This window comes from Cygnus olor, chromosome 2, assembly GCF_009769625.2.
Source record: "Cygnus olor isolate bCygOlo1 chromosome 2, bCygOlo1.pri.v2, whole genome shotgun sequence".
Classification (NCBI taxonomy): Eukaryota; Metazoa; Chordata; class Aves; order Anseriformes; family Anatidae; genus Cygnus; species Cygnus olor.
In genome coordinates, this window is record NC_049170.1 from 137,815,037 (window position 1) to 137,833,467 (window position 18,431).

The window sequence follows — 18,431 nt, forward strand, 5'->3', positions numbered from 1 at the left end:
TGTAACCTCTGTGCGTTGTCCTAAGTGTATTCACCCATCCAAGGCCACCAGTTTAATGCCATGAGAAGCCCCATTAGCTTGTAGAGAAGAACCATACTACCAGTGGGTTTTTACAAACAAGGTCAGAGTAACATAGCCCAGCACAACTATTGCTTGCAAGCTGTAAAGCAGCATCCAACCAGGCTCACAGTTTCAGCTTTTATAACTCTTCTTCTGTGAGGCCCTTGGGGACCTAGGAACAGGCAGTGCCTACCAGAGGCAGAGAAATGTTGACCTCAATGTTTATAAATAAGTGGTCCAGAAAGGCCTTGGACAATAGGGGAGATTATTGGTATGACTAGATAATTCCCAGATGAGGAAAGAGCATCTCCAAAAGTGTGAAGAAACAGTGGCCTTCTTACAAAAGGTCTAAAAATGGATGATAATCTTAAGAGGCACAGCTGAATCCAACTGTCTTCAGCTGCATGCACTTCTGGTGGCTCAGATTCAGGAGAAGCAGATCACAGAATTACACGGGGTGAAATGCTTGGCAGGTTGCTGGGTCTCACCAAGATGTGACTGGCAGGTACAAGAGGATGCAGAGAGGGGAAGGCAAGGGGGCTCCCTTCACTCACACACCCTCTGTGCTAAGTAACAGCACCAGTGCCTCAACCTGTGCGTGAGAAGCATTCAATAGCAAGCTTAACTCCAGAGTTTTGCCCAGACCATCTGGTGCTTGGCCACTACAGGTCCTTCCCATCTTACATCCTCTCCTCCAGATCCCAGTATGCCCCAGTGGATGTTCCAGCAGCAGCACACCCTGGGCTTTCATGTGTGTTGTATTTTCCATGCTCTGGGAACATTCCTCAGAGTGGGGTGCATGACAAGACATCTAAGCACACATTGGCATGGATGTCTCTGCTGATATCAAGGACTAACTACTACAGGGACATGAGCAGCACTGCAGACTCCTTACACACTGGGGAACTGCTATCAGATAGCCCCCACTCAGGGCCTTGGAGAATCAGAAGTGTGGATTTTCCTTCCCAGGTTTTGATGCTGGTGGCACTACATCTTGTGCAAAGTTTAACAACTTCACAAGTGGACTGTTTGGCTCCCCTCATCATCCTGCACAAACAGTGATTTCAATAAAACAGCAGTTAAATCAAAATTGTTCTCTTGCTCCCAAAGACTTATTCTTTTTAAATGACAACATGTTCATTTTGTGAGGGGGTGGAGAGGTGACCTTGTCAGCCTCATCGTGAAGGGTTTAAGAAAAAGGAGACAGCAGGGAACAGAAAACAGGAACTGCCACCTCATTTACCCCATTATTTTGTTGTTTCCACATAAGTAATTTTAATATATCCCCACCAGTCTCAGCAGAGAACCAGGTCTCTCTGCAGCTTTTTCCATTTCAGCAGCCAACCCTGCTCTTACAGCTGCATCTCTGGGCACCCCCTTGCATCTCCTTAATCCCAGCCCATGATCATAGACACTGGGCAGGACTCAGGAGCCAAGCAGCACACCAGGGAGGAAAAAAACTGGTCTCAAAGGAGGCTCTCCATCTAGCTTTTAAGTTGCCAAAGCACATTCATCATTCAATGTAAAATGTCTTAGACAGGAGCCCTAACTCTTGAAGGCAGTCAGTGGTCCCCATGCATGGCATACGTAAATCATGGTAGCAAGGGTTGAGCTAAGCTGTCAGTGAAAAAGAGGATGGGTGGAAATAGGGAGGGCACCAAGCTTGATCTGCATGGATGGGCAAAGCAATATCCCCACCTGTGGTCTGACATCCATCCCTAACTTGGTTGCTGAAAACCCAGGTGCAAGGCACCCTGTGGGATGGCTGTGATGGCCCATAATATTTCTCAGAAATGTCCCTTTCTCTTGATGTAAAACCTGCATGCAGCTGGTGGGCAGAAGATGAGATTGTGTTCAATCTGTTGTCCAAAAAAAAAAAAAAAAGTGTAAAATTAAGCCCACTTATGGCTTCTAATGATGATCTGAGCATCCACTTCCAGAAACTACATGAACAGGGACTCCAGCAGGAAGTCTTCCCATGCTGAGCATTACTGGTGTCCCCTCTAGAACTGACTGCTTTCATACCTCAGTGGTTGCCTCATTAACTACATGAGAGCTTTGCTTTGTTAGGTGTATGTGAGCTTTTCTTTTTGACACACAAGATCTCACCTGATGATCACCCCCATGTCTCAACTAGAACCTCTTCCCGAAAGTCATTGCTCTTTTTGTAGGTACCAGAAATTGTCAGGAACAGAAACCAGCTCAAAAATTTAGGTCTTCTCAGTCTTCTCATTTTCTGGGAAATATTAAGACAAATATGATCCCCTTATGAAATATGGGGATCAGCATTTCTCTCAGCTTTCCCCATTATATGTCCCAGGGGCCAGTAGTGTCAGGGGCTCCCCATAGGGGCGAACAGGGCAGGGCCTTACAGCCCATCCCATCCCATCCCATCCCGTCCCGTCCCGTCCTGTCCCGTCCCGTCCCATCCTGTCCCACCCCATCCCGTCCCACCCCGTCCCGTTCCATCCTATCCCGTTCCATCCCATCAGGCAGGGACAACAGGCACTGGGCACCTCCCTGGGGATGGTGATGGGATGAGGCTGAGCCGGGACATGGGCCCGCAGGTAGGCCTCACGCAGCAGGGCCCATGGCTGGGCAGGGCAGGGCTGTGGGGATCTGGCCTTGCTGTGGCCTTGCTGACATAGGGTCCTGGTCCATAGCCCAGGTTGGGGAGCCAGAGGAAAAACAGTGCATGTGTAAGATCAAGGCAAATTTATGGTCACAGTCTGAGCTCAAAACTTACCCTCACTGCTCAGGTCATTTTATTGTAATGACCACATGGTTCACCTGAGCATTGCTGTTGGCATATATATGGCGCTGACTGCTCTAGACTGACATGCGTTAATGAGCTCTGGTTAATAGGGTGATAGTGCTGTTCTTCCAAACCCAGGGCTTGGACAGAGCCCTAAAGATTAAAAGCAGAGTACGGTGCATGAAGGAGGTCAAATATCACATAGATCCCTTCAGGGAGACGAGATGAAAGTATAGTCACACCATGCAGCTATAGCATGGCAAAACTTTCTTGTGCAGGTTCATTCATATTCAGACATGTCAATGTTAAAGAAAACCACAGGGAACAAAAATTCAGTAAAGAGGAAAACTAGGTTGTAAACTTCACAAATCAAAATGCATCTTAAGCTAGCAGGCTTTCCTTAACACACAAGAGCTGTCATTTACAACAGTGCTCAAAGCAGGAGAGGAAAAATAGGATACCATATCTCGGGCTAATAAAACTGGGCATCAATGAAAGAAGATGCCCCACAACAGGAGATAGATTACCATATCAAACTAAAATGGTTGCTGTATTGCCCCAAAGGCCGCCAGAATCCTTCTGTTCGCATCTTGTCCTATAAAAGGCGTTATCATTTGTGCTGTGTCTGCTATTCAACATCCTTTAGAGGTTAGAGGACTGCTGGAACAGCCAGTTTTATAAGTAATAAACATGATACTCTCTGAACACAGAGCTTCCAGTTGTGATATCCAGTTGTGATATCATCCATAGCACTGCAGGACTTCCCACACACAAGTCTTGAGACAAACTTCTTTGAAGGAATTCAGTTGCATACACAATGCCAGAGCCATCGTGCTACTTCACTCAGCTAAGACCTTCTACAGGAAAAAGACTGAAATACTCAAAACTGTTGGCATAAAACGCAAGTCCCTTCATCTCCAAAACATCTGTCTGTACCTGCAGGCCACATTGTTGTACCCCAGATTTCAGACTGTTGATGCATTCTCCCAATGCTTCCAAATGCATGAGGCTCACCCCAGAAAAATCCTGCCCTTAAATTTGCCAGAAAGTAAAAAATCGCTACAGAAATTTGATTTCCTTCACCATAATTTGGTTTGGAACAAGCTATGAAGGTCACTTGCTGGCTTTGCAGTCCTTTCTAGACATTCTCCAAGCACACAGACCATGGACTGAGGCTGTGTATCTGCCAACATTTCCCTTGGTGGCAAAGCTGCCTTGAGGAATACCTTTCCCTGGCCCCCCATTGCTAGGTCTCCACTCCTCACTGCCTCATTTGCGTTAAAACAACTATTTGTGAGGCTGGGAAGGCACTGTTCCAGGTTTGAAATAACCCTCCCAAAATATACCCCATTAGCATTATGTTCTTTATAAGCCACCTGCCAACGTTTAACACTGAAGGCGGATTAAAATTCACAAGCCACAGCGAGGGTTTTTAAATGGTGAGCCTGCGTTGTTTGCCAGGGGTGACAGTAAGGGGACGTGACTGCATGGGAGGCTGCTGCGGGGGTTCGAGAGGTGGCAAACTTAAGCAAGGTGCCCTCAGCAGTCGCCTGGTACCCCCCATCCTGACTGCATGAGGCTCTCGCACAAGCCCAGGCGTGGGGAAGCGAGGTCTGAACAATCAGACAGAAGGCACCCATTTGCCAGCTGGAGTGGCAACGCATTGCTCTTCAAAATAAATGAGCGGCAGTACGGCATGTTGCTGCATACGGCCCTGCTTCGAGCACTCGTGCAGGGCCTGATGCTTATTTATCCTAACGCCTTTCCACATCATTCTGGAAGTGTTTTGAAAGGGTGTTTACATGCAAGGTCTCTTTTTATTGTCAAAGTAAGGCAACAGGCTTATGATAAATGAAAGCCAGGCTGAAATGTAAATCTTTGGCCTAATTCTAATAAATTTATCCCTTGCAGAGTAAGATCTGCATTGGAGATTCAGTTATACAGTGAGATGTAATTTACCCATACTACATCTGTGTTTCCTAATGCACATTAAACTGCAGTTTCCAGGCCCATGAAATGAAAACTTAGAAAGATTAACTGAATTTGCATTGAGTAAAAGGTATATGGCCATTATTTATGGAAACTTTCTTTGCTGGTAAATTAAACTGATGAACAGAAAAAAAAGCTTCAAATGTATGTTCTCTGCTAGCTTACCAAGGCTAGTTAAACCATTCCTCCTATTTTTTCTTTATTTCTGTATTTATTTGTGGTCTAAAGGTGTTCTCAACAAATGTAATGACCTATATAGCTTCAAATGCTACATTTGGTTTCCAGTAATTAGGATTTTACCAGATTTCAATGGATCCTATAACAAAATAGTCTTTGTGGAAAAATGCCTCCTAATCTTCCAGTTCTGTGTTAAATCTGAAGCTAGAGGAATTTAGAATCCTTAACAAAAAACATATTTTTGGAATTTGGAGAGGCTTATCATTTAGCTATTATTATTTATAGAGCTCTGGCTGTATTCAGTGCTTTACAGATGTATAAAGAATATAAGGTCCTTGTTTCAATGGTTTTCACAGTGTAATTCATATATTCATATGTTTCAGGCCCATATGAAGTACTGAAGGAGACCTTAAATAACAGTAAAAGTGTAATTACCGGTGTTGGAACATGTAATGAAAATACATTTGGTTTCTTCATTGTGACATAAAAGACAAAGGACATTGTTCAATACACAGGAAAGAGAGAATTAAAATGTTTGTCACCATTTTTGTTAGGAACAGAAGAAGAGAGGAGAACTTGGTAACTAAGCCAGGGTAAATACGAGTGGAGACAAGACACTTGATGTAGGTTTTACATGAGTCGCCACACTGGATTCCAAACAACAGTAAATAAAGTTCCTATCTCACAACTATTACAATGCTCTTGCCTTTACTAGGTTCTATCTTTCATTAGCTCATGAATTTAGAATATATGTTTTTCCAGAAAAGAGACAAACTGTAAATGTTGGAAGAAGAGCTTGTTAAGGTATCAAAAGGTGTGGGAGTTTGAGAGGATAAAGCAACTACAGAAGTGGGCCCCTTTTGTTCAGCTCCATGTTTTAATAATTTTCATGTATTCTTATTTATATTCCTCAGTCTGATTACTTTAATTAATGTCCATAATGGATACCAAACTGAGATGAAGAATATGATCGGTAAAAGTTAATAAAGTCACTTTCAGCAATGCTCACTAAGGCTATATACAAACATATCCATCCACTATAATGTTACAAGCATTATGAGGGGTAATTTCTTTCCTTCTTGAAGAGTTACAATCAAATTGACCATCTCCTAAATTTCAGTTTCTTATACTTAATCAAATCTCAGAATCAGAAATAAATGGGAGAATGGGGAAGGCGCAGAATGGATTTTTACGCTGTTCTTCAAATGAGTAGCCTGGGATACTGTGCCACATAATCAGAGAGCATTTCACATTTTTAATATTGCCTGTTAGATTGCAAATAAAAGCCTCTCCAATTAATGTATAATAGAGGCTCTAAAAATTTCAGTCATAGCTGGTAACACCTTAATAGAAAGATTTTCTCAAGGACCATCACATCACATCTCCATGGCAACTATAGACATTACATACCCAGAAAAGCAAGAAAAGGATCATTAAACTTTTGCCAGTTTCCAGGTCCCTCAGAAGAAACAAGGATGCAAGCAAGCATTGACTGACCAGTTTCTCCACAACAAGGCCAGTTGGCTCAGGGATATTCCTCCATTGCTGCCCAGGAGCAGGCTTCCTAGATCTTCCAGTTTGATCCTGTCTAGTTTCTGGTACACAAGGCAAGGTATAAACCAGACTACTAAAAACCTTGGTATATTAATTTCCAGAAACTACAGCCTGGCTCACATTGAGAGGCAGCACTGCTCCTCTCTCCGCTTCATGTTGCTCCCTGGACACTGAAATGGAAAGCCAGGGAGGGTGCAGCTCCTTGTTCCAAGGAGACACGAGGTTCATGGGGAGCCAGAGTGCCCCAGTTTGTGCTCTGGAAGATGGAGCTAGCTCTGCCTGTACTCGGAAAGACTGGCAAGCTCAGAGGAGCCCTATCTGAGTAAATTATGCTGCCAGGCGTTATGTTAGGTTGCAAGACAAGGCAGAGAACACTGCTGGAGAGATGACTCGCTCTGTGTGTACACACAAACGTGCCTCTAAATAAAACACACCTAGCTTGTTCTCTTCTGTTATTTCAGTACAAAACTTGCTGGAGTACAAATGAGCTATTTCTAATCCACTTAAATCAGAAACACAAAGCCTCAACAGCGATGTAGCTAGCTGAATACATTATTTACCAAACCCAAAAAAGAACTTTTGTATGAAAATCTCCCATTGTCAGTTGTGAGGAGAAGTGCAATGGCATACCTTTTCCAGCATGCACCTCTCCAGCACCACTTTCCAACAAAGGTAGGCTTGTCTTTCAGCCCATCTCAATTAATCCTTTGTTAGCTATAACTAACCCTTCAGTTAATGTGCACAAAAAAGTCTCCCCCATGTCACAACCTGCATGAGCATGCTCAACTGTTGAACCCCATTGTCACACACATAGGTCAGGGGTAAATGTGGGCTGGAGATGAGGACACTTCCAAAGAGGAGTAATGATTCAGGAGGGGAAAAAAGAAGAGATTCAACTGCATTTATAATGAAGTTTGATCCATCCGGGAAAAGACTTATGTGACTTACGTGGAAGGGGAATGGACAGCCCAAAGGCCCTTCCAGTCTGCTGTTCCTGCAGAGAAGGGGTGCTATGCATTAGGTTCTTGCTTTCCTTCTTGCACCTCACGCACTTGGCTCTCCTTGTTTCATTTCCACAGAGTGTTAATCATTTACAGATAGCTTGTAATGCAAAAAAAAAACAGGACTGGACTCCAGAAGGCAGAACATTCTGGTTAGCAACATCCTTCATTTAAATATGAACAATTGCTGGATTATCAGCAATGATTTAAAACAAGAGGTCTTGCACTCACTAAAATATTCACACACATGTATGTGGGTACATACACACACAAACACAACTGGATGCTTTTAATTTACAAATGCTTCTGGTCAAAACTGTAAGATGTAAGCCTGGGGATTATGATAATGAATAAACTTCTTAGAGAAATGACCTCATACAAAAATTTTTTGCAGGGGCCTGAGATATAGGCAATGGCCTCATTTTTCCCTCCTGTTTCCATGTGACACATTACAGTTGTGCATTTTGATCTTTTACTTTGAACTGTAACCCAACTGAAATTATTGGGAACCGTTTCATAGTTCCTGATGGGTTGCTGGCATACGGAGCAAGTGTCTAGTTCACAAGAAATCAAAACATGTATTGCACTGTTGCCTTCTGCTACAGAAAACAGAAGTCAGTTTAGCTGGATAATCCTTTCTAGGCACTTTTATCACCCTTTTATGTTCTCTGTTGTACTTAAATAAGGAGATAAGAAGAATTCTCCTTTGCACTTAAATAAGGAGATTCAAAGTATTTTCTCCTAGTTGTTAGTATTCTTTCAGCTTATGTGGATTCTCCAAATATAAAACTTGCTGTTTTTTTCTGCTATTTAAATATTAATATAGAATATAATAATAAGACAATTTCTTCTTGACAGGGCATAATATAGAGATGGGGCCTATGAAGAAAAAATCTGTCCATTGCCTTTTAGGAATTAAAAAAAATAATGAAGGGGTACTGAGCACCCTTGTCCTAAATCAGATGCTATCAACTTTATGTTCTTGTAAACCACACAATACTCTAGTTTGTCCTAGCAGCTTCTGATCTATAGCCAAGAAATGAAGCTAGAGTCCTGGTCAGATAAAAGCTGCTATTCTTTATTTGACTGAAACTTCTGCAGACACTACAAGCCTTGCTCTCCATCATCTTGACATGATGAGTCATTGCTGCATGATAACATAGACACTGAATGATAATGTTCAAGGTGCTTTAGTCACTGGAGGGAGCAACAGATTGTCACTAAATTAGAGAGAAAAAAGGCAAAGAGATTAATGTCATAAGAAGTCAATAAATGCAAGAAGCTCATGACAAGTCCAAAGCAGAAAATTGTACGAGAGACAGAGAGATCAAGAAAGAGTAGGTTAGAGTTATAAAGCAAAGTAAATGGAGTCAGGATCTGTTTACTCCCTAGCTGGAGCCCCAGAAATTTAAAGCAGGTTTCAACTGACAGTTAACTATCTGGGTGCAAGTCTGTTATGTACACAAAACCCACATTTGATTATTTTTCCCAGGAACCTCTTTCCAGTGCATATATCTTGGCTGTTGATGGCTTCAAGTGCAATCCATATCTGCCGACAAAATGACTTCATTTTGATGAGGAAAACAGTTACATCATTGGGCATGCCAGCTACAGCTATACTGTAGATTTTAGCTACCATTAGGCTGATTTGGTTTAAGGGGATTAAATGTCAACAAGTTAGACTTGCCTGCAAGAGGAGATACACTTCTGTGTTACCACTTTGCCTCAGCCAGCAAGAAGTGGCCATGTCCAAGCAGCCAGCATTTACTTGTCTGTGAGTCAGTGCTTCCAAACAGGGAGGGTTTTCCTTCAGAAGTTGCACTCGGCATGGTGGGCCAGCACCCCATAGGCCTCTGCACCACAGGGTTGCTTCCACAGAACACAGCACAGGATACAGAGAGAAATATAGCCCTTCTCTTGGATAGTCACTGAGTGCCTCTTCCAAGTGTTAAATTCCAACAGTCCCATGGTTCCTGTCTATCACAGTTCCACAATCTCTCTTCATTTCCCCATTATGGACAAAACAGTTCATGTCACCAAACAAGGCCAAGGCTTCCAGCCTAGATGACGTAAATCAACCGTGAATATCATGGAGAAGAACGGAGTTACACTGGTATAACTTCAATTTAAGCAGCACACATCTGTTTGGTTTGATATTGATTATTTACTTTTGAGCATACTCTGCAAATATCCCTGCCATATTTCTTAGGATCTCTGCTCCAGGCCTGGCGTTGATTCGCACACCAACTGGCTGCCTTTTGAAGCCACTGGCAGTACATTTCAAAGTCCAGATTAGTCACAGAATGAAAAGCATATCTCCCAACTGTTCACATTAACAAATGTCATTCTTCTGGGACAATTCATGGTGACATTATAAACATGAACATAACAGTTTATACATGTCACCAAAACTCCAAATGGAATAATCACAGCCTTTGGTTGTTAGGTTAGCCAAAGGTCTTCACCTCCCTTATGACTGAAGTGCACATTCTGGTGTTTGCTCATTTTTGTAAAGCCTTATTTTTCTGACTTTGGTCAAATTTCTACTTGAGTCACTGGGATTCTTTTGATTCTTTCAAACAGGAGTTAATCAGACCCAGAAGACTGATGAAGACATGTAAGGGTAAGATTCAGATATCTATTTTTATGATGCTCAGAGCAGACTACCATAACATAGGCAGGTGAACATCGTACCTCTGCTTCAGAGAGCAATAAAGTCTTCTTTGGATCACAAAATGGTAAGGGCCCATACTGTCACACATAAAATTTTATGAAAAGGGGAACTTTTATTTTAAAAATAAATAAATCAATTGTATTTTCCTGTCCATTTAGACAAACAAACTGCCTCACCAAGGAGTCAAGTGAGCACTAAGGCAAGTGAAACAGCAGAAGCCCAGATTCAAGATGGGAGCAGCACCACCCCATCAGGCAGCAGTGATGTCTTAGATCCACACAGCACCTTCATGAAATCTGACTTGCAGACTGGTGTTTGCTTGAGCAGCCAGACCTTCACCCTCCCTCACCTTGCAACTCTGAGGCAAGGCTGTGAGACACCAAACTCAACACAGTAGCTGTGGCCAATTTAACTTTGAGTCCATTATTTGCAGAAAACTCTACAGGTTGGGGGTGGGCAGGGCAAAGCACTGCACTGAGCCAGACACCTCCAAAGTAGGGTAGGGATCGAGACTCATCCCGTAGCTGGTGTTTCCTACTCAGTGCTAACAAGGGGAAGAGGAGCACTCACTCTGCTCTACTGGCTCCAGAGTAAATCTGATTCTGTTGCTCTGAATCACTGTGCTGATGGGCAGTGCCTGTTTTAAGGCTCTGCGACTTGGGGGCTGAGTTGGGTATCTGACAATCTCTGCACTATACCCCAAATCTTTCTGTAAAATACCATTTTGAAGCAGTCCAAAGCAAAACTAATTTCTGCACTAGGCAGAATATGTAAATTTTGTGATTCGAGTTTCTTTGTACTTGTCTTTCTGACAAATGATGAGCCTTTTAACGTTATTATTGCCTAGAAAATTCCAAATTACCATTCTCAAATGTCCTAAAACAAATTAGCATAACTAAGAAGCCTCTATTTAACTCTGTCTCCTCAGTCATTAAAAAACACCACAAATGCACATGTTCTTTAATGTCCTCAGAAAAAAACAAAACCTCATTTTACCATAACAGAGATGTGAGGGGAAGCATTGAAAAGAGCCTGAGATTTGGGAAAAATAACCCAGTGAGAACCAGGAAAGAGGCACTACGTAGAGCTACAGCTGGGGTTCAACGCAGCTGAGTTTGCAATGTGCTAGGTGAGGTGTCCCAGAGGAGGCTATCAAGGTTGCTTTGGTCAAAATGAACCGTCAGCCATCAGCCCAAGTAAAATGGCTTTGCTCACCGTCTTCTGTTGGCTGTCAGGCTAGGAAGCATCCATTCAAGCAGTTGTACCAGCAATGCTGAAGAGATGAAAATGTCCAGAAAAGATGAGGGATGAGCTCTCCCACCAGTGCCGTTCACTTTGGATCTGTCTGCCCTAAACCCAAAATGTGGAGTTGAAACTGCTGCCCAGCACTGCCATGCTGGGCTTTCGGGGAAACTGCCTGCAGGGCCCTGGTTCCTTCCAGCCTTGGCAGGGTGGCGGAGGCCTGCCAGTAACACGGCAATGCAAACTAGGCAGTTCTGGGACCCAGAGCAGTGCCTGCTGGAAGCCAGATAATCAGGTCACTCCTCAGGCTGACTGAAAACTGAGTGCTACCTCCAGTCTTTCGGCTATTTTCCCATCCATAGCATCTGCTCCAGACCTGCTGCCCCATCCCCTACCACCCCTATATGAAGACTTAAACAGCCCCATGTCTTGCTCCCACTTTTCCTACAGTGAGTAGAGGAAAAATGTTACATTTTCCTAAGGAATTTGTGAGCTGTAGTCACACCAACGTGCCTATGGTACAAGTGCAAGGGAGACAAGCAAAGGGTAAGGCTCACCACTCATTATTTCCCTTATCTTTGACTAATTAATATGTTCCCACGCTGCATCTTATCCTCCTTTAACCTGGAGACTGCAGCTTATATAAGCTGTGTGCTCATTTCACACCAAACATGTTGGGATCTTTACCTCTGCAGGGACAGCTGGTTTTTGGCAGGGCAGAATGGATATCCAGGTGGCAGGAGCACTGTCAGCAACCGGTTGCAATGGTTTTTAACTATAAGTTTTGACTTTTGGGTTCCCTATGACTGATTCAAAGAAGAGTTGTATTTGAAAGACTGAACAAAGTAAAGGAAACTGAAACTGTCTGAAGTCTGAAGCCTGACAGGTAAAGAATAATATGATGAAGCAGAGTCAGTGTTTTGATACCTTTGCTTTCAACAAACAGTTTTAGAATATGGGGTAGGAGGAAATCTTTCCACCAGAGCCTTCACAGACGAGTACAGCAGTAGAAAACAGGGTAAGGGCATGTTTGTTTCTACTCCTCTCATCCTCAGGGACTGGCTCACCGGTTAACCTGAAACAGTTAACATCTGCAGTCTATCAGGGACCAGGCTGCAGCATGAGGAATCCTACAGAGACTGGGAAAAGGACATTAAAAAAAAAAAATCAACTACAAAACACTTGAAATGGAAAATAAAAATAGGAGGGTTTGCATCATTTGCCTTCAACTTGAATAGCCTGATAGTGTGTGGTGGTTGCTTCTTGCAGGGGAAAACCACGGCTGGAAATTTCATTGTTCAAGTGCTTTAAGCATCCTGGTGAATGCTTGTAGGACGTGCTCTAACAACTGTTTTCTCTGGTGGAAGTGCCAGCTGAAGAGGCTCTCACTGGTTCTGGGGTGCTTCCTCAGCCAAGGGAAATGAAGAAATAATCTTCATCTCCAGGGTGGCAGCTCCCTCTGGGATCAACCCATGTTTTCACCTTGCTGAGGCCACCAAGTGGCTGCATCAAGCCCACAGCAGCATGGGGTGAGTTGAGCACTGAAGATTTCCTCCTTGAACAGAATGAGCTAAAGCCTTAATTGTGGCACTTTACATGAAATCTAGCTTTCATGTATATGACAGAAGGCAGCATGGAAAGGCCTCACAGCGATGTGTTTAATCCTTGGGATTTCTCCTTGCACCTGATGGTAGGCACCACTGCTGGCTGATCTGAGCACACGAGGATTGGGTTTCCTTGCTGCACATACTGGCCACCTGCACAGACAGCCTGTGACAAACGGTGATATATTGTCATGGGACAGGAGGCCACCAATCCGTCTGAAGGAGCTGTCAATGTTTTAAACCTCAAGGATAGAGCCAAAGTGATTTATTAGCAAAAATCACGAAATAAAACTACCTCTCGAGGTGAGTGTCTGGGCAGCCAGTAATAACTCCAAGCTTATTGAGAGACAGGCAAAGGAGGAAAAAGACACAGAAATGAAATTAATTTCCCTCGCAGGCTCAGCTTCCATAATTAAACCACCACACACAGTGACAACACACAACAGCCGTGTGAAATACTGAGTTATGGAGGAAGAATTTCTTCTGAGCTTTCATTGGCTGTTTCTACCCAGCTCTTCTCTCCTCCTCTGACAGAAATTCAAACCAATATTAATATTGTAGTTAATAATCTCAACTAATCTTGCAAAATGTTTTTGTCCATAAACAATAGTATTGGAAATAAATAAACAATCTTTGAGAAGTGCCGAGGGAAATAAAAAAGGATTAAACTGAAGCAATTACATACACTTTATATTAAGCAGAATAAACCCACATGTGGCGGCTTCTTATGTTCATTACTCCAGCAGACTCGAGATATTACAGTAATATTAGTTTGTCAGGAAATACTTCAGGTAACTAAGTACATATTTCATCAGATTTTACTACATCATTAAACACGTCTATGCCTCACAGCACACGATACGGGGCTGAGGCAGGGAAGGCTCTCAGAGCTGAGGCTCGAACGGCATCAAACAAGCATTGCCCATGCTGATGCTAAGGAGAAGTCCCACCTCCACCCTTTGCCCCATGACCACGCATTCCCCCTGCTACCCTTGTGCCAACAGCTAGGATCGATAAGCTTGATCAGAGATCCAACAGGAGAATAACCCTGATGAAAAATAAAAAGTAATGCCAGCACAAGCAGGCGTTACACTGCAGTTACGTGCACACAGGCACTTTAGCTTCTTCCGGGGAGCTGCACGTTTACAGCCATCATTTAGGGCTTACTGTAGTGCCACGGACTTTCCTAACGTGTTAGGTCTGCCAGGCCCATGTGGATGTCCCTGATGCCCACATGGCACAAGGACAGCTGTGACCAGCAGCCATGCTAAGCCTCTTGTGTCTGAGGGCTCTTGCACGGGGCTCTCTCTCTTACACCTCCTGATAGCTCATGGGTCTGAAAGGGCCAAAAAATGCTGCCCACGAAAGCAATTCACCTCCACTTTCCTGGGACATTTCCAGGCAGATGAGAGCTGGCACGGTTATCATTTCTGGCAGAGGTAGAAAACAAACAGCTCCCCTTCAAAACCGAACCAAGTGGACAAAACAACCCCAGGAACAAGGGAAGGGACAGAGCCTCTGCCTGCAAACCTGAAACTGGGCTCAAACCACAGACACAGCCAGGACAGTCCATTTGCCAGGAGTGGAGGAAAGAAATGGTTTCTGATATATCCAAATACATAAAATGTCACAATGAGAGTGTAGAGAAGAAGCTAACTCTTGGGAAGATAAAGGTCGGTAGCAGTATACGGCCTGTAGTTACCCATTGCCTACTCCAAAACCTTAACTCTGCAGGTAAATGAAAGCACAGAAAACCAGAATTAGAAAACTACCATGCTTAAAAAATAGCAATCCTCATGCAATCACCCCAAGAAGTACAGGAGTAGGGCTAGGATGTTTTGCAAGCAAAAGTATAACCTCATCATGACGTGCAGGCAGGTGTCTCCATGACAAGGGACCCGTGTCACGGGGCTCCCCATCAGCTCTGCAAGCACTCCAAGACCCAGGGCCCTAATTCCCAAGCCTTCACTAACCCCTGGCTCCCAATTCTTGTTCCATAAGAGACCCCAGCTCTGGTTTCCAGAAGCATCTCAATCAGCCATCAGGCAGGAGTGCTGCAGCTCCAGGGGCTTAGGCACAGGATTTCAGAGTTTTCCTTTCCTCTGAGGCTGAGAGATGCCTCCTGCCACCTGGATATCCCGCCAGTAGCACATGCAGAGTCCAGAGGGGAAGGTTTTGGGGACTCTACCTGAGTTACGACCTGCTACTGTGCTGCTCACAGGGAAAGGAGAGCAGTTACTCCCAAGCCATTTTATGCACAATTTATACCAATACTTTGCATCATAAAAAAGCGGTTTGCTTCTTATGCTGCAAAGAACAAGAATGTTGAGTATCCTGCCATGCCTCCTACTTTGTGAAGCAAAAAGCAGGGAAGAGGTAAAGGGTTTAATCAGCCTCCAATTCATTTTTATTGTTAGCAGATGCTTCAACTTGCTAGTTCTCGGAGGCCGCTTCAATCTCTGCTTTGCAGTCGCCCAAATACCAAATACATTGTCAGCACTGACAACTACAGAAACACTGCTGGCAGACACCAGCGATGCTGTAGCACAGAGCAGCACAGCTCCCTACCCTGTTAGTGCTCAGACACGGCTATTTGCAGGGGGAAGCCAAGGAGGCCTGGGATGAAGAAGGAGCAGGTGCTAGCAGCAAAGGGGTGCAGGAAGGGGCTCTTCAGCGGACTGTGGGGAGAGGCTGAAATGATTTCCTGCTCTCCCTGAGTCCTCTTGTTCCTCCTGGTGCTGCACGGCACTTACCTTGTGCTTGCTGTACCAGGGGCCAGAGAGGGGCCCCTCAAAGAACACATTCTGCTCCGAAACAGGGAGGATGCCCATGTCCCTGCCCTCAGCCCCCTGTCACACCAGCGGGGACAGGTGGCTGGCAGCAGAGGCGAGCAAGACGAGGACGTGGCACTCGCTTCCTGGTGTGGGCAAGGCTGTGCCTGTGGGTCACCCTGCACCCAGGGGTGCGCAGAGAGGTGCTGCACGGCCGGGGGCAACAGGAGACCCTCAGCTGGGGAAGATTTACATCAGGGTGCATAGCAGAGGAAGGGGAATTTGTCAGCAGTTTCACTGCTTCTTACCAGGGCACTCAGGTGCCTTTCTACTTTTTTTTTTTTTTTTTTTCCTCCCTCTCTGACTTCCCCAATGCCCCACCCTGCTCTTAAAAGGCAGCCTGGGAATTTAACTCCTTCAAATCAATGCCTAAATCTCAATGGCCAAATTATTCACTCCTCACGGATAGGTTACAAGAGCTGGAAGTTGTTGTTTCCATATTCATATAGTCACTTGCATAAATTCTTATTTCTGTCATGCATTCTTTACTCATAGACATTTCCTGAATAGCTTCTTTGCAGAGATTTCAGGCAATGGGTTTGTTTCCAATCTGTGGCTTTATCCATTCATTCAGTTAGTTTTGATTTAATCACTTAAGCTCTCCTGAGGAAAACAACCAGAAAAGCTCCCTAAATGGGAGATTAGGAGCTAGTCAGATAGGAGCTTGGCAGAGTTACACTCTGGGACAGAAATGGGCTTCTAAAGAAACACAGAAAGCAAAAATTAAGCCATCACATCTTCAGGCTCTGGACAGGATAACTGCTTGTTTATCTAGAGGGCTCATACGATGCTCTACCTTGGAAGCATTGGGATGTTGGTCAGCTGGGCTTGAAAATGTCCAAAGCCCTGACAATTTCTGTAACAGACGAGGCCCGGGGGGTAGTTCTTGTACCATCTGCTACAGCAGAGTTTTGTCCTGCTGTTAGGTAGAAGAAATTGGATTTATTCTTAGTTTCAGTGTGCCTGGTGGTCCCACCATCAGAGAGATGCATAAGGAGAGAAGAGAACAAGACAGCAAGCAGCAGAGAAGGCTGGAGAGTGAGCTTCCAGTGGACAAGGAGATATTATACCTAATGGATATAAGCAGCAGTAAAGTTGACTGCAGAGATACAAATGAGGATACAGACCCTCAGTATGATTAATTTATTTGAAAATGGAAGGAACATGTAATTACAGGAAAGAAACTGAAGTTAAATCAATGCTCTCCTGCTTTGCTATATAAACAATGCCCGCGTTAGCTACAGGGATATTATTTGGATTCAGCCAGAGGTGAACTGGGATATGGGAGAGGCTGAGGTGGCAAGGTAGTGCTTCAGTCAGATGATGATATAACACCCCAAAATAGGAAACCTTGCCTTATAACAAGAAATATTTTTTTCATGCATGTGGTCCAACTTGAAGTACCAGTTTCTGTGATCACAGCTCCAGTGAGTCCTCTGTAAATACCGGAGCTAGCTGAAGCCATGTATACATAGGTACACTGAAGGGAAAAAAAAAGAAAAAAAAAAAAAAGAGAAAAAAAAAAAAAGCTCCAATATTTCATGGCTATGTAAATTGCTGCAGACTATTTTTACAGTGTTGCGTAATTATTCTCTGGAGTCTAAGCTTACATTTTAAAAAATGTTTCTAGGCAATTTGGGTTATGGTTGCAAAAAAAAATCAAAAAAAAAAAAATCTTTAAAGTGGAACTGGAGTGTAAACTGCTGCAGTGATATTTGCCCAGTCTAGAGAGAGTTGAAACAATAGCTCAGAGGGAAGTGTGAATGGACCCATTCTTCTAACTGGAGCGCTAAACTGGAAGTCTGCTGACAATTTAAGTGTCAACATCAGCTACTTCAAGGCGGATCATTTTAGCAGAAACACCAGGCTAATGTTCTTATTTGTCATCCTCAATTTGCACTTGTTGGATAACAGATCCTGGGGAGAGGAGGAAAAGCAGCAACTGGTTGTCTGGTTTGCTGGTCTGAGGAAAGCTCTCCCATTCCTCCATCACCTACACTCACGTCTGCTCCAGCTCGAAATGGGGAGAAAAGAGGTTGTCACTTCCCCAGGCCAGGGTCTGAAACCTTCTCTGGTGGCCACAAGCCACAGTGATCCCCACCAGGCTGGCAGTGACCTATGCAGTATGGTCCTCCGCTGCCAAAAAATGCACAAACTGGTAAGAGATCGAAAAGGAATCCAAGGGGAGTGGGAGGAAAGGAGCAGCCCAAAATATCTCTGGAGGATTGTTCTCATTTTGCTTCATTCTCGTTGGGTCACTGCCTAACATACAAATGTGACTGTGGTTTTCTCTTGCATAAGAAAGCTATTGGAACAGGTTTTCTGTAATGCTGTCTACGTGGAGCCCTTGCTGAATTGCTTTTGAAATTGATCTAGCAGTGATGGATCGCTGTTCTGCACTGGGTCCAGACATGCCCACTCTGTCTAAACACTCCAGGGGCCCTCATGGCATGCTTTATTTATTAAAATCTCAGATTGTCTTGCATATATAAGAGCTCAAAGTTACTCAGATGAATTCAACCTTTCTTTAGGTTTTAAGCCAGC

The 18,431-nt window shown here is 44.0% G+C and overlaps 1 protein-coding gene across 2 annotated transcripts in view; it reads right to left on the bottom strand.

Annotated features, from left to right (window-relative positions):
• NIPAL2 (NIPA like domain containing 2) overlaps positions 1-16,147 on the bottom strand; it is a 54,224-nt gene extending 38,077 nt beyond the window's left edge. For both annotated transcript variants that reach the window (XM_040546624.1, XM_040546623.1), the window contains exon 1: positions 15,810-16,147. In XM_040546624.1, the coding sequence (XP_040402558.1) occupies positions 15,810-15,887 (78 nt within the window). In that variant the 5' untranslated portion in view covers positions 15,888-16,147. The remainder of the gene's footprint in view (positions 1-15,809) is intronic.
• Between the last annotated feature and the right edge of the window lie 2,284 nt (positions 16,148-18,431).